At 45.4% G+C, this 16,813-nt stretch overlaps 1 protein-coding gene across 2 annotated transcripts in view; it reads left to right on the forward strand.

Annotated features, from left to right (window-relative positions):
* LOC311125994 (protein-tyrosine sulfotransferase 1) overlaps positions 1 to 16,813 on the forward strand; it is a 76,608-nt gene that overhangs the window by 36,751 nt on the left and 23,044 nt on the right. For both annotated transcript variants that reach the window (XM_084200017.1, XM_084200018.1), the window contains exon 3: positions 8,655 to 8,853. In XM_084200017.1, the coding sequence (XP_084056143.1) occupies positions 8,655 to 8,853 (199 nt within the window). The remainder of the gene's footprint in view (positions 1 to 8,654; positions 8,854 to 16,813) is intronic.

Consider the following 16,813-nt stretch of genomic DNA (forward strand, 5'->3'; position numbering starts at 1 on the left):
TTCTGTGAAGGGAGTAGTACACAGCGTTGTACGAGATCTTCAGTTTCTTGGAAATTTCTCGCATGGAATAGCTTTCATTTCTCAGAACAAGAATAGACTGATGAGTTTCAGAAGAAAGTTGTTTCTGGCCATTTTGAGCCTGTAATCGAACCCACAATTGCTGATGCTCCAGATACTCAACTAGTCTCAAGAAGGCCAGTTTTATTGCATCTTTAATCAGCACAACAGTTTTCAGCTGTGCTGACATAATTGCAAAAGGGTTTTCTAATGATCAATTAGCCTTTTAAAATGATAAACTTGGATTAGCAAACACAACATGCCATTGGAACACAGGACTGATGGTTGCTGATAATGGGCCTCTGTACGCCTATGTAGATATTCCATTAAAAATCTGCCGTTTCCAGCTACAATAGCCATTTACAACATTAACAATGTCTACACTGTATTTCTGATCAATTTGATGTTATTTTAAAATGGACAAAAAAATTGCTTTTCTTTAAAAAACAAGGACATTTCTAAGTGGGACCCCAAACTTTTGAACGGTAGTGTATATTCAGTAGTATGTAGAAGTCTACACATCTTTCTATTCAGAGTACCTACTAGCTGACACACTCACTTCAAACTGTTTAACCTAAAAGTAGAATACAGACCATTTCTCACAAACCCATTGAGGTGAGCTGTCTTACCTTTCGAGGCACAGACTCCCCAGCTCCATGAAGACCAGGACGGTGAGCAGAGACACCCCGATGAAGAGGTAGTGAGATAGAGCGTGGAGTTGGGCCTAAGGGCCAGACAAGACTTTAGACACACGGCCACGACACAGAACACACACTGATGAAATAGGTCACACTGTGTACAACAATGTACTTAACCTGTTTTAGACGTGTACTGTATAATTATTTACATAAAATGACATGGAGGTATAGGCTAAATTCTATTTCCATTCCAAATTCTTGAGTCGGGGGGTTGAATTGTTCAAGGAGGACGCCGTGTCATCCATTCACAAGTCCTTGTTCATGGAGACTCACTTCAAACTGTTTAACCTAATGTATGTATGTATGTATGTATGTGTCTACCGGTCAAAAGTTTAGACACACCTACTCATTCAAGGGTTTTCCTTTATTTTTACTATTTTCTAAATTGTAGAATAATAGTGAAGACATCAAAAACATGAAATAACACATATGGAATCATGTAGTAACCAAAGAAGTGTTAAACAAATCAAAATATATTTTATATTCTTCAAATAGCCACCCTTTGTCTTGATGACAGCTTTGGACACTCTTGGCATAGTTTTGATGTCTTTACTATTATTCTACAATGTAGAAAATAGTAAAAAATTAAGAAAAACCCTTGAATGAGTAGGTGTGTCCAAACATTTGACTGCTACTGTGTTTTTATATGTATAGACTGTAAACATGCAAGATGAGCAGTAGCTCCTCCCCAATATGGTGGCCGTGGCAACAACCTGAAGAAGTAGGCCTCCAGATGCGACCTACTTTTACAGTGTAGCTAGCTGACAAACACAGCTGAGACTCTCTTTCTTTCTTTATTGTCATTTCTTGGTAATTGTCGGTTATCTTAACAGCGTAGCTAACTGACATCACCGAGGAGAGGAGGAAGAGTCTCACTTTCCTTTCCGTTCTTGTCGTTTCTCGAAATGTATTTTATTTGCTAGGTTCATCTGTTCATGACATACAGTGAAGTTGTTTTGACAATGTGGCTGAGATCATGAGGAGATGAGGCAGGGACTCTTTCTTTATCTCTGGCATTTCTCACAATTTTTTTATTAGTTGGCTTCCAATCTGTTCATGAGATACCCAGTGCAGTGTTTTCATGGATGCCAAGGGAAGCCAGGCTTCCCCCAAAAAATGTACCAAAAAAAATGTATCTTTCGTCTCTGTATTTCATAATTTTCCTTCATTTAGCAAGATGTATCTCACCGGAGAAAGCATCCGAGAGAGCGAAACAACGCATCTATCTGATGCTGTCTGGTCATACAGAGTATGACGTTGTTGCCGTCCGTAGCATTGAATGCAAGGGAAGCCAGCGAGCATTTGGCCCCCCATGATTAAAAAAAAGTATTAAAATAATAGCCAATCAGCGTGAATGGTCCTGGCGCACCAAAAAAAAGTGTCAAGGGAAGCCAGTTTGGATTTTGCTTCACTCCTACCGCATCAAGAGAAATATGTCATTTGACAGAAACAACTTGAATTGTTGCATATCGTTGTGTTGTCCTCCGGTGACTGGCTAGCTAGCTAAAATGGTCCCTTTCCTAAATTAGCCACGGATGGAGATAGGGATTTGGACTTGTGTTTTTACTTAATTATCTTTACTAGCCAATGATTATAACGGCGATTCTGATCCAACCATTAATTAATACATTGTGCCCCTGGACTGAGAGGATGTAGAAGGCTAATGTTAACTAGCTAACGTTGCCCATGAAAGGAAGTTAGGCTAGCGAGCAAGCATTTTAGCCAGGTAGCCTAGGACAACAAAAAATAAAAGTGTGTACTGTATGACAGAGTGATAGACCGTTTCGTCAACATGAGAGGAGGATGGCATTGGTGTTTCAACATGTTTTTCTACTTGCATGCATACACACACACACACACACACACACACACACACAGAAATCAGAAACATGGACAGCCACATCATATTTAGCTTACATTGATTGGACCAAATCGTTTTTTGGTTTCTTTTAGTTGTCATTGTACTAGACTAAGCAGAGGTGATTTGATGATGTTGAAATGGTGCTGGAATAGTGGAGGCAGCTCCTGTTTTCTTTGCGACTTGCGGTAACTCTCTCCGCGGTACTAAATCAATAGTTGTTTAGTGGTCTGAAAATGTCAGAAACATTAACTTGCTTGACCATGATGTAGGTCATGTGACTGTCTGTTACTTGCTATGTGCTTTGTGGACTTCACCAGACAGAGGTTGCTCTCCGGTTTTGTGGTGAAACACAGGTTTGGTTGAATTTATTCTGCCACTGTGTCTTCTTATTGTCTCGGCCTTTAGGCCTATACAGTATATCACGGTGTCAAGACATATGAACTAACAGGTTATAGCGCAAACAATGCAATGAATATGGCATTTTTTCCCCAGTGATTATTACCCACGCACTGCTACTGGAGATACCAAGGACAAGCAGATGTCTCGCTCTCGCGCTTGCTCTCTGTCTGGTCAGAATGAGTCACATTTGTTTCCCAGAGCCTGTCCTTATCAGTTTATGCTATATACCTCTCAACATTCAACAACCTCCCCCTCTCTCTCTCTCCTTTGTTTTCGACTGCTGCCTCACTCACCTCAAGCAAGGGAAAAAAGAAGGCTTGGATGAATGACGCTAGCTAGTCAATGATCTTCTGGGGATGCACTGCAATGCTAACTGTGGTTTCGACCTACTTTTACAGTGTAGCTAGCTAACAACACAGCTGAGACTCTTTTCTTTCTTTATTGTCATTTCTTGGTAATTGTTGGTTATCTTAACAGCGTAGCTAACTGACATCACCGAGGAGAGGAGGAAGAGTCTCACGTTCCTTTCCGTTCTTGTCGTTTCTCGAAATATATTTATTTGCTAGGCTCTCTCTCTCTCTGTCTCTCTCTCTGTCTCTGTCTCTGTCTCTCTTCTCTCTCTCCTCTCTTCTCTCTCTCTCTCTCTTTCAGAAACTATATTATTCTCCTCCCTATATTATTCCTCCAGAGATGAACAAAAGCAGTTGTCTATTAATCATGCAGTAGACCCTGTAAGGGGTGTGTCCTAAATAGCACCCTGTTCCCTATCTAGTGGACTACATTGGACCAGAGCCCCTTATATAGGGGAGGGGATAGGTTGCCATTTGAGACATATCCTAGTTCAACAGTGTAAAGATTGAATTCCCAAAGTAAATGGATTAGTGAAGTGAATTGTCAGGCATTATTGAGGTGTATTGTAGTAGTGCTGGAATAGAGGGAGGGGGAGAGGGGGAGAGGGAGAGAGAATAAAACACCTGGGATGGTGAGGGAGGGATGAGAAAAAGGAAGCTTTTATCGGCTGATGGGTCCCCATGTGTAGAGAAGGAGTAATTCACTTATGGCAAGTCAAAAACAAAACAGTACCAGGAACCAGCTCATAGCTACACACAGTACAGCTTGGCTTGTGGCCGTGCCGTTACAGCAGAGTACGGTAGAAAGAAAAGCTATGACAGACGGGCTGAATGCCAACATGATTCCTACCTCAGACCTTGCCTTAATAGGCTCAATTATCAACAGGAGAAAAAAAAAAGAATTCAACCGTCTCCAGAATCCATCTAGACTGTCTGCGTCCCCAAATGGCAGAGCCCTTGTCAAAAGTAGGTCACTACATAGGGAATAGTGTGCTATTTGGGACACGGTTTGAGAAAATAAGCTTTCTTCACAATACCATGGTGCTGATTTGATTCCCACGGGGGGGGGCCAGTATGAAAAATGTATGCACTCACTAACTGTAAGTCGCTCTGGATAAGAGCGTCTGGTAAATGACTAAAATGTAAATGTAATGTAATGTAAATGATTTGAATCAAGGCTAGGGATGGCTCTCCACTCTCCCCGCTGCTGGCAGGACATTGTGTGGCAGGCAGATTGATCTTGGACACACACACACACGCGCGCACACACAGAGAGAGAGAGAAGCTGTGGAGAGGCCCGGCTGTGCTGTAACCATGCCGAATTAACGGTAGAGCCCTCCTTCCCTCCCTACCCAACTCTAAAGGTGTCCGCTTCCCAGACCAAACCGTTCGGAAGAGTTTGTGCATATATTATGATAACATTTTGTGACGTTTTCGTTAGTTTTGGACTTCGGCGAGGGTTTTTCGGCTGTTCGGGCACACACATTTTTTTTCTAGAGGCAAGCAAAAGTTCATAGCTGAAGTCTAGCCCCTTCGTCAGTGATTGGTCAACAGTAGGGATTCTTTAATAAAGTCTTTGTAATTCAACGAGAGACGATTCATTTTCATACACATTTTTTCATTGAGAAACACTGCACCAAACATCTTAGTGAGACTAAGATCTCGGCAAAAACATCAACATTAATGACAGAGTTATCTTAGATAAATTCTGACCATTTTGAGGAAGTGTATACAGGCTATGGCGTCAAACTAAATGGACAAACGGTACTATTGCCGCTTTTTATTTTGTTTTTCAAGCGAAGGTATTTGTAAGGGACTATGCTAGCACAGTCGTTCAGTTCGCCTAGCCGAGTTCAGCCAGGCCCCAGCCGAACCAAAGCGTGCTGACACCTCCAGCCCATCTGGATGTCTCAGGTGGTACCCGATAAGGCCCACAGGGTTCTGGTCTAAAGTAGTGCACTATAAAGGGAATAGGGTACTATTTGGGACGCGGACCCTGCGTGCTGGGTCAACTGAACACAGAACTCGGCTGTTGCTGTCATCTGTTCTCCATATGGACTCTGTCTGTCAGTTCTGAGTAGGAGTAGGAGCGGGGGGCTGTTACAAACGGGGGCTGTGGTCTGTAGAGCTTTGCCTGGCTTCATCAACACGGGTCTTACATGTAATGTGTGCACGCGTGCAGCGTTCTTGTAGGAGTTTGTGTTTGTGTTGTCTGTGTGTTGTCACAAGAAATTTGTGGAGTGGTTGAAAAACGAGATTTAATGACTCCGACCTACATTGTAGAATAATACTGAAGACATCAAAAACTATGAAATAACACATCTGGAATCATGTAGTAACCAAAGAAGTGTTAAACAAATCAAAATATATTTTATATTTGAGATTCTTTTAAAGTAGCCACCCTTTGACTTGATGACAGCTTTGGACTCTCTTGGCATTCTCTCAACCAGCTTCAAGTCTGTCTGTGTGCGCTCCTGGTCTTTCTCACAGCGATGGTGTAATACGTTCAGCAGGTCCTTACACCCCAGACTTTGGTCTCTCCCCACCCACTAAACTCTCACAACTCCTCAACTAAGAATCTCTCTTTCTATAGATCATCATTTTAGTCTCTGGTGGCCAACATGGCTTACATGCGGATCCATATATGATATGCTGTACGCTGACTGTATTCAGGTTATATGCCCATTCTATGTTGATGAAGAAAGGAATTATATGAAAACCTTTTAACAAACGACTGCTACAAAACAACTCGACGACTGCCCAGGAACCTATTCCCAACCAATAGCAATCTTATTTCAGATCATTATCAAAATGTAAAGCAACTTTTCATGTGCACTTTACAGACATTATGAAAAATGACGGATTTCTGTCAATTGATGGATTTCGTCGCTGGAGGAACGACTCACGAAATTGATGGCAATGGTTGTGCCTTACAGTTTAAAGCTCAATGCTTAAGTCTTGTATGTCTATAATACTGATGACTGCTGATATCTGCTGCATCATCCAGAGCTATGCAAATCAGTGATGTTCCACCTCATGGTTGGGTGGCCGTTCCCTTTTACCCCCCCCCCCCCCCGCATATTAAATATTTCAGAAATTATGAATAATTTAACCCAAGGTAGTTTGAGGTAATGGTTGATTCATTTTTAATATCGCTCCTCCAAATCTGTGGGTCATTGGGGAAAACCTCAGGCCCAGCAGCACTCAGCGTAGCTCGGTAATACTGCCCCAATGTCCCCAATGTCTTGTGTCTGTGCTCATATAAAGGGTCCAGAGTGAAATGTGATGCATGGAGGCAGGCAGGCAGGCAGGCAGGCAGGCAGGCAGGCAGGCAGGCAGGCAGGCAGGCAGGCAGGCAGGCAGGCAGGCAGGCAGGCAGGCAGGCAGGCAGGCAGGCAGGCAGGCAGGCAGGCAGGCAGGCAGGCAGGCAGGCAGGCAGGCAGGCAGGCAGGCAGGCAGGCAGGCAGGCAGGCAGGCAGGCAGGCAGGCAGGCAGGCAGGCAGGCAGGCAGGCAGGCAGGCAGGCAGGCAGGCAGGCAGGCAGGCAGGCAGGCAGGCAGGCAGGCAGGCAGGCAGGCAGGCAGGCAGGCAGGCAGGCAGGCAGGCAGGCAGGCAGGCAGGCAGGCAGGCAGGCAGGCAGGCAGGCAGGCAGGCAGGCAGGCAGGCAGGCAGGCAGGCAGGCAGGCAGGCAGGCAGGCAGGCAGGCAGGCAGGCAGGCAGGCAGGCAGGCAGGCAGGCAGGCAGGCAGGCAGGCAGGCAGGCAGGCAGGCAGGCAGGCAGGCAGGCAGGCAGGCAGGCAGGCAGGCAGGCAGGCAGGCAGGCAGGCAGGCAGGCAGGCAGGCAGGCAGGCAGGCAGGCAGGCAGGCAGGCAGGCAGGCAGGCAGGCAGGCAGGCAGGCAGGCAGGCAGGCAGGCAGGCAGGCAGGCAGGCAGGCAGGCAGGCAGGCAGGCAGGCAGGCAGGCAGGCAGGCAGGCAGGCAGGCAGGCAGGCAGGCAGGCAGGCAGGCAGGCAGGCAGGCAGGCAGGCAGGCAGGCAGGCAGGCAGGCAGGCAGGCAGGCAGGCAGGCAGGCAGGCAGGCAGGCAGGCAGGCAGGCAGGCAGGCAGGCAGGCAGGCAGGCAGGCAGGCAGGCAGGCAGGCAGGCAGGCAGGCAGGCAGGCAGGCAGGCAGGCAGGCAGGCAGGCAGGCAGGCAGGCAGGCAGGCAGGCAGGCAGGCAGGCAGGCAGGCAGGCAGGCAGGCAGGCAGGCAGGCAGGCAGAGGTGTGATCTGATAGTGAGAGACCCATATCTCTATGGAGAGGCCATTCATTCAACCCATTAGAACTGTGAGGCCTGGAGCTGGAGAGAGGCTGGAGCTTGGGGGCCATCTTTTTAATTCTGTCCCATGATCCAGTTAGAGCCAATTAGTTTGCAGTTATCTGCATGCAGTGACAAGGGCTGGTCACTGGTCCACTGCTAAAACAATGCTATCAAGAGATAATTTGAACCATTCCTTGATAATGCTAAAACCATGCTATCAAGGGATAATGTTGAACCATTCCTTAATAATGCTAACATCATGCTATCAAGGGATAATGTTGAACCATTCCTTAATAATGCTAACATCATGCTATGAAGGGATAATGTTGAACCATTCCTTAATAATGCTAACATCATGCTATGAAGGGATAATGTTGAACCATTCCTTAATAACGCTAACATCATGCTATCAAGGGATAATGTTGAACCATTCCTTAATAATGCTAACATCATGCTATCAAGGGATAATGTTGAACCATTCCTTATTAATGCTAACATCATGCTATCAACATGGCTGACAATGGTGCTGTTCAACTAGCAGTGCCTTAGAGGATGCTGGTGGATGTTCATCTTTTAGATCACCTTCAAAAAAGCAGCCTTTCTTCCTCTAGCAAGAGAGGTCATCAGGAAGTAGGTTTCCATCTCATTACTCTCACTAATCCAACTATTAGTCCTCTGTAGCTCAACTGGTAGAGCACGGCGCTTGTAACGCCAAGGTAGTGGGTTCGATCCCCGGGACCACCCATACACAAAAATGTATGCACGCATGACTGTAAGTCGCTTTGGATAAAAGCGTCTGCTAAATGGCATATTATTTATTATATTATTATTATCAGTGAGTACCAGTACCTCAAGCAAGGATGCCTTGAATGATGTTAGCTAGTCAACGATCTTCTGGGGACACACTGCAATGCTAACTCCTTGCTAACTGTGGTTTATCTCGCTCTCTCTCTTTCTCTCTCTCGCTCTCGCTCTCTCTCTCTCTCTCTGCAGGGTGGAGAGGTCTACAGACCAGGTGATCAAGCCGGTCAACGTGGAGGCCTTATCCAAGTGGGTGGGCAAGATCCCTGCGGACGTACTGAGGGACATGCCCGTCATCGCCCCCATGTTGTCCCGTCTGGGGTACGACCCCCACGCCAACCCTCCCAACTACGGCCGGCCGGACCCCAAGGTCCTGGACAACACCAGGAGGGTGAGTAGGGAAAATAATGACCGGAACATACACACCCCAGAACACACAAACACAGACCCCAAACACACTCACCCCAGAACACACAAACACAGACCCCAAACACACGTCACCCCTGAACACAAACACAGAACCCAAACACACTCACCCCAGAACACACAAACACAGACCCCAAACACACTCACCCCAGAACACACAAACACAGACCCCAAACACACTCACCCCAGAACACACAAACACAGACCCCAAACACACTCACCCCAGAACACACAAACACAGACCCCAAACACACTCACCCCAGAACACACAAACACAGACCCCAAACACACTCACCCCAGAACACACAAACACAGACCCCAAACACACTCACCCCAGAACACACAAACACAGACCCCAAACACACTCACCCCAGAACACACAAACACAGACCCCAAACACACTCACCCCAGAACACACAAACACAGACCCCAAACACACTCACCCCAGAACACACAAACACAGACCCCAAACACACGTCACCCCTGAACACAAACACAGAACCCAAACACACTCACCCCAGAACACACAAACACAGACCCCAAACACACTCACCCCAGAACACACAAACACAGACCCCAAACACACTCACCCCAGAACACACAAACACAGACCCCAAACACACTCACCCCAGAACACACAAACACAGACCCCAAACACACTCACCCCAGAACACAAACACAGAACCCAAACACACTCACCCCAGAACACACAAACACAGACCCCAAACACACTCACCCCAGAACACACAAACACAGACCCCAAACACACGTCACCCCAGAACACACAAACACAGAACCCAAACACACTCACCCCAGAACACACAAACACAGACCCCAAACACACTCACCCCAGAACACACAAACACAGACCCCAAACACACTCACCCCAGAACACACAAACACAGACCCCAAACACACTCACCCCAGAACACACAAACACAGACCCCAAACACACTCACCCCAGAACACACAAACACAGACCCCAAACACACTCACCCCAGAACACACAAACACAGACCCCAAACACACTCACCCCAGAACACACAAACACAGACCCCAAACACACTCACCCCAGAACACACAAACACAGACCCCAAACACACGTCACCCCAGAACACACAAACACAGACCCCAAACACACGTCACCCCAGAACACACAAACACAGACCCCAAACACACGTCACCCCAGAACACACAAACACAGACCCCAAACACACTCACCCCACAACACATAAACACAGACCCCAAACACACTCACCCCACAACACATGAACACAGACCCCAAACACACTAACCCCAGAAACCACAAACACAGTCCCCAAACACATTCATGCCAGAACACACAAACACAGACCCCAAACACACAGACCCCAAACACACGTCACCCCAGAACACACAAACACAGACCCCAAACACACTCACCCCAGAACACACAAACACAGACCCCAAGCACACGTAACCCCAGAATGCACAAACACAGACCCCAAACACACGTCACCCCTGAACACAAACACAGAACCCAAACACACTCACCCCAAAACACACAAACACAGACCTCAAACACACGTCACCCCAGAACACACAAACACAGACCCCAAACACGTTTTTTTTTTTTTTTTTTTTTTTTTTTGTCATTTAGCAGACGCTCTTATCCAGAGCGACTTACAGGAGCAATTAGGGTTAAGTGCCTTGCTCAAGGGCACATCGACAGACTTTTCACCTAGTTGGCTCGGGGATTAGAACCAGCGACCTTTCGGTTACTGGCACAACGCTCTTACCCACTAAGCTACCTGCATCCCAGAACACACAAACACAGACCCCAAACACACTCACCGCAGAATACACAAACACAGACCCCAAACACACTCACCGCAGAACACACAGACCCCAAACACACTCACCCACACAAGTGTAGGGAACTGGGAAACACTGGGACACGTGTTAACCAATGACACATGTACAAACACTGACCCTAAACACCCACACACACAGACAAACAATGCATTCCACAACGTATCTGAAGTATCCTCTGAAGCAGAAAGCAGATCTAAGGACTGTCTTTCTCATCACATTTCCAATCGCTGCCCTTTTTAATTAGATGACCTGTCCAATCTCTGGCTCTCATTAAATGACCTGTCCAATCATCTTCCTCTAGTTAAATTTCCTGTTGAATTAATATCTGTATTCAAATAATGAATTCCCATTTGAATGGCTCCTGCTGACAGCATCTGTCTGAACCCATCCTCCACATCTACCAGACAGACCTGTATGTGAGACTCCTTCTGCTCTAAATTAGTACGTCCTTCTTTGCTACACTCACTGACCCAGCCAGCCATCATCGTAGCTGGAAAGCGGCGAGCACACGGCCATCCACATCTGGAGCAGAATGTTTGATTAAATACTATTTTTCAGCGAGGAGCCCTTGTATCAGGTGTCCCTCCCTCTTTTTAGATTTCATATCTCTGAGCCTATGGAACATATTCAGTCTATCGCAGTTATTTTTTGTTTCTTGTTCAGTATTTAAACTGATACATTCCAGTACTGTAGGCCCCAGAAGACCAGTGACCTGTGTGTTGAAAAGCGATCAGCTTTATTTGTTGTGTGATCTTAACACGTCTTGGTGTGAACGTTAATCTGATTAGCATCTCTCCTTCGACATGTTCGAATGTGATCTCTAAACCTCACCACCCTGTTTGGCTTCAGTTCCAGGTTCTATACAGTCTTTAAAAATATGTATTTGTACAACAGTGCAGGCTCCTCAGAGGAAGGGGGGGGGGGGGGGGCAGGGCATCCTCCTCAGTCATAAAAATACAAATAGTGAAACATTAAAGTTATCCGTTTTAGATAAAACTATACTAAATATATTCACGTCACCAAATAATTGATTAAAACACACTGTTTTGCAATGAAGGTCTACAGTAGCCTCAACAGCACTCTGTAGGGTAGCACCATGGTGTAGCTGGAGGAAAGCTAGTTTCCATCCTCCTCTGGGTACATTGACTTCAATACAAAACCTAGGAGGCTCATGGTTCTCACCCCCTTCCATAGACTTACACAGTAATTATGACAACTTCTGGAAGACGTCCTCCAGCCTATCAGAGCTCTTGCAGCATGAACTGACATGTTGTCCAACCAATCAAAGGATCAGATAATGAGTCTAGTACTGAAACCATAAGCTTCAGCTTGCTAGCACTGCAGTGCATAAAATGTAGTGAGTAGTTGACTCAAAGAGAGAGAGAGACAATAGTTGAACAGTTTTGAACAAATTCATTTATTTAAAAATGAACGAAAAGCGAGAGAGAGAGAGCTAGCTATATTTCGTATCACTTTCACTAAGCTAGCTAGTTTAGCCTACTGAAACACCCGGCTCAAACAGAGAGGGATGCTATGTTAGCTAGCTGGCTATGGCTATCCAACACTGGAACTCTTCCAAGTCAAGGTAAGCTTTTGGTTTTATTAATTTATTGCCACCCGGGGCCCGCTGGTGTAACTGCTAAACTGCTTGCTTACTGTACACTGTACTGCGTGATTTTAGCGGGTTTACTAACTCGTTAGTTCTAGTAGCTATGTTGACTTTGACGTTAGCTAATATGGTGACAACGATGTGTAGCGGTTAGCGGTTATGGTATGAAGGTTTGGCTTTGACCTGGTCACAGACAGCTGATGTGTTGTGCACTGAAGTCCACAAGCGAAGGGAAAAGGTGAGAGGAGGAGAGCGCGTAGATGCGAGAAGGAATTCTACAACGAGCAAAATTATCATGCTGTTTGTATGTGGCTGCTATCAAAGTGAACTGTGTTTGCGTGTGATCAGGGATGTATTCATTCCACCGATTTCTGTTATAAGACGTTTCTTAAACGGAAGCAAACGGGAATTAACATACCTGAATTTGTCCAATAGAAACTCTCTTTGCAACTGTTGGACTAATGATTACATCCTAGATCAGCTAGATGCAGGCAAGAGTGTGCAAGGCGGTATTGAATGTGTCACTGTCTGTCACCTTGATTAGTCAAATGTTTCTCTCGACCTGTGCACCTACGTTGTAAACTTTAATTCATAGGCTAGGTTGTAGCAACCTCGTGATGGGTATAGGGAAAATGTGAGTATCATGTAGTAGCCTGAACCTATGGATGTTACATTGAGCTGGGTGAATGGAATATAAATGACAGTCATCCAATATGCTGTAATAGGAAAAAGGATCATTAAAAAAAGAATCTTAAACATCAAGACCACCGCAGTTGTATATTTATATATACTGTATATTTATATATACAGTGGGGGAAAAAAAGTATTTAGTCAGCCACCAATTGTGCAGGTTCTCCCACTTAAAAAGATGAGAGAGGCCTGTAATTTTCATCATAGGTACACGTCAACTATGACAGTCAAAATGAGGGAAAAAATTCCAGAAAATCACATTGTAGGATTTTTAATGAATTTATTTGCAAATTATGGTGGAAAATAAGTATTTGGTCAATAACAAAAGTTTCTCAATACTTTGTTATATACCCTTTGTTGGCAATGACACAGGTCAAACGTTTCTGTAAGTCTTCACAAGGTTTTCACACACTGTTGCTGGTATTTTGGCCCATTCCTCCATGCAGATCTCCTCTAGAGCAATGATGTTTTGGGGCTGTCGCTGGGCAACACGGACTTTCAACTCCCTCCAAAGATTTTCTATGGAGTTGAGATCTGGAGACTGGCTAGGCCACTCCAGGACCTTGAAATGCTTCTTACGAAGCCACTCCTTCGTTGCCCGGGCGGTGTGCTTGGGATCATTGTCATGCTGAAAGACCCAGCCACGTTTAATCTTCAATGCCCTTGCTGATGGAAGGAGGTTTTCACTCAAAATCTCACGATACATGGCCCCATTCATTCTTTCCTTTACACGGATCAGTCGTCCTGGTCCCTTTGCAGAAAAACAGCCCCAAAGCATGATGTTTCCACCCCTATGCTTCACAGTAGGTATGGTGTTCTTTGGATGCAACTCAGCATTCTTTGTCCTCCAAACACGACGAGTTTAGTTTTTACCAAAAAGTTATATTTTGGTTTCATCTGACCATATGACATTCTCCCAATCCTCTTCTGGATCATCCAAATGCACTCTAGCAAACTTCAGACGGGCCTGGACATGTACTGGCTTAAGCAGGGGGACACGTCTGGCACTGCAGGATTTGAGTCCCTGGCGGCGTAGTGTGTTACTGATGGTAGGCTTTGTTACTTTGGTCCCAGCTCTCTGCAGGTCATTCACTAGGTCCCCCCGTGTGGTTCTGGGATTTTTGCTCACCGTTCTTGTGATCATTTTGACCCCACGGGGTGAGATCTTGCGTGGAGCCCCAGATCGAGGGAGATTATCAGTGGTCTTGTATGTCTTCCATTTCCTAATAATTGCTCCCACAGTTGATTTCTTCAAACCAAGCTGCTTACCTATTGCAGATTCAGTCTTCCCAGCCTGGTGCAGGTCTACAATTTTGTTTCTGGTGTCCTTTGACAGCTCTTTGGTCTTGGCCATAGTGGAGTTTGGAGTGTGACTGTTTGAGGTTGTAGACAGGTGTCTTTTATACTGATAACAAGTTCAAACAGGTGCCATTAATACAGGTAACGAGTGGAGGACAGAGGAGCCTCTTAAAGAAGAAGTTACAGGTCTGTGAGAGCCAGAAATCTTGCTTGTTTGTAGGTGACCAAATACTTATTTTCCACCATAATTTGCAAATAAATTCATTAAAAATCCTACAATGTGATTTTCTGGATTTTTTTTTCTCAATTTGTCTGTCATAGTTGACGTGTACCTATGATGAAAATTACAGGCCTCTCTCATCTTTTTAAGTGGGAGAACTTGCACAATTGGTGGCTGACTAAATACTTTTTTTCCCCACTGTACTAGATATTTATATATACTAGATATTTTCCCCAGCCAGAGAGACTTACAAGGTATCTGGATGTTATCCAAGTTAAGAGCCTTCTATGCTCAGGGAACGGTGTATTTCACAGTGGGTTCGTCCCAAATCGCACACTCTGGGCCCTGGTCAAAAGGAGTGCACTACAGAGGGAATAGGGTGCAATTTGGGATGGAGACAGTGTTTTTATGTTTTCTGCTTTGCACAAGAGGAGTCTTTACCAGGGAAGGTGGCGAGGGAGAGGAGTCTTTACCAGGGAAGGTGGCGAGGGAGAGGAGTCTTTACCAGGGAAGGTGGCGAGGGAGAGAACACGAGAGGAGTCTTTACCAGGGAAGAGGGAGAGGGAGAGGGTGAGAACGCGAGAGGAGTCTTTACCAGGGAAGGTGGCGAGGGAGAGGAGTCTTTACCAGGGAAGGTAGAGAGAGCCGCCTGTCAGAGTGTTTGATGTTAGCGTGTCTGTTTTTCTGTCTTGTCAGCAGAAAGAAGTGACCCCAGTAGTCTGAGAGAAATGTAACATCACAACTTCCTCTCTCACATTTTATAACCGCTGAACAAACTAACTGACTGCTGTGCTGCAGATGAGTTCTGCCTTGAAAGTTGACTGTGAGGTCCATTTCCTGGTCAAAATTTGTGCACAAAATAGAGAATAGAGGGCCATTTGGGATGCAGACAGGGTTTGGTCTGTTGGCTTGGAGCAGTAACTTCAATTTATGATCTGAGAAACCAACATGCAGCAGCACTCCTTTTTTTAATAACAGTCTGTATTGATCTCTTGTTATCCTAATTGGCTCTCAGAGGAGAACGGGCGTCGTGAAGTTATGATGCACCGAACTGTATGAAGGGTATTACAGTAAGGAGATCAGATGGCCAGCTACTCTTTAACTCTCAATCTGTTTTCCATTTGTCTTGATACATTATTGATTATTCTCTAGTTGCTAAAGTCCAAAGAACAAACTGGGCGATAGCAAACACATGCTTACGCACACACACACGCTATCTTGTACGTGTGTGTTTAGGGCATGCCCCTCTCTAAACAAGTTGGGTGTAAAGAAGTGACCTCTGTTAAATGTTGTGTAATTAGTGTGTGTTTTTATTTAAGTGATAATGCCCGAGGAGCCGGTGTTTGGAGGATATATTGGCACGAGACGAAGTCCAAACACCGGCTTCGAGGGCATTATCACTTTTATACAACGGGTTACCAACTTATTCAAATAATGATTGACATATTTGAATTAAAAACGTTATTTTGATGAATTTATTCATGCTATTTCATCCTTCCACAAGATATAGTCCCGACACAAATCTAGGGTTGCTACCCAAGCTGGCTGGTCGTTCGTTCTATTGGTTTGGTTGCCAGAGACACGACCCAGTCGTTCAGTCTTTTTGTTCTGTATCTATGGACGCGACCCAGTCGTTCGTTCTAAATGTTCCATTGCCATACTGGCTAGCAACGTTGTTATCCCTTGCTTGCTAGCTAGCCAACTACGGCTAACTTACAGTCACGTCAAACGTCAAAAAGAATAACAAAAGTAGCTGCATTTGCGTTTGTTTAAGCTGTTTTCGAGTGACATTTATTTGGATACATCCATAACAATGAGCTAATGAGGCGCGATTTCACCTGGCATAGAGAATGTGCTCACTCGTCAGGACACTGTTGTTCAGAGGAGCTAGCCAACAACACAGCTAACACAATCACTTGAAACACTGAAGCTGGAAAGACTGCAAACTACCTTTTTTCAATTGACATTTATTTGTATATATCCATAAATATAATAATAATAATATGCCATTTATCAGACGCTTTTATCCAAAGCGACTTACAGTCATGCGTGCATAATTTTTTTTTGTTGGTGTATGGGTGGTCCCGGGGATCGAACCCACTACCTTGGCGTTACAAGCGCCGTGCTCTACCAGCTGAGCTACAGAGGACCACTGTTCTGATGATGCCAGCTGATTCATGATTTCGACTGGCTGAGAAACGCTGCTTGCCTGTCTGTCTCGTCCCAACTCCCGACACGTTCATTACTATGGGA

The sequence above is a fragment of the Coregonus lavaretus genome (assembly GCF_964263955.1).
Source record: "Coregonus lavaretus genome assembly, contig: HAP1_SCAFFOLD_1095, whole genome shotgun sequence".
NCBI classification, from domain to species: Eukaryota; Metazoa; Chordata; class Actinopteri; order Salmoniformes; family Salmonidae; genus Coregonus; species Coregonus lavaretus.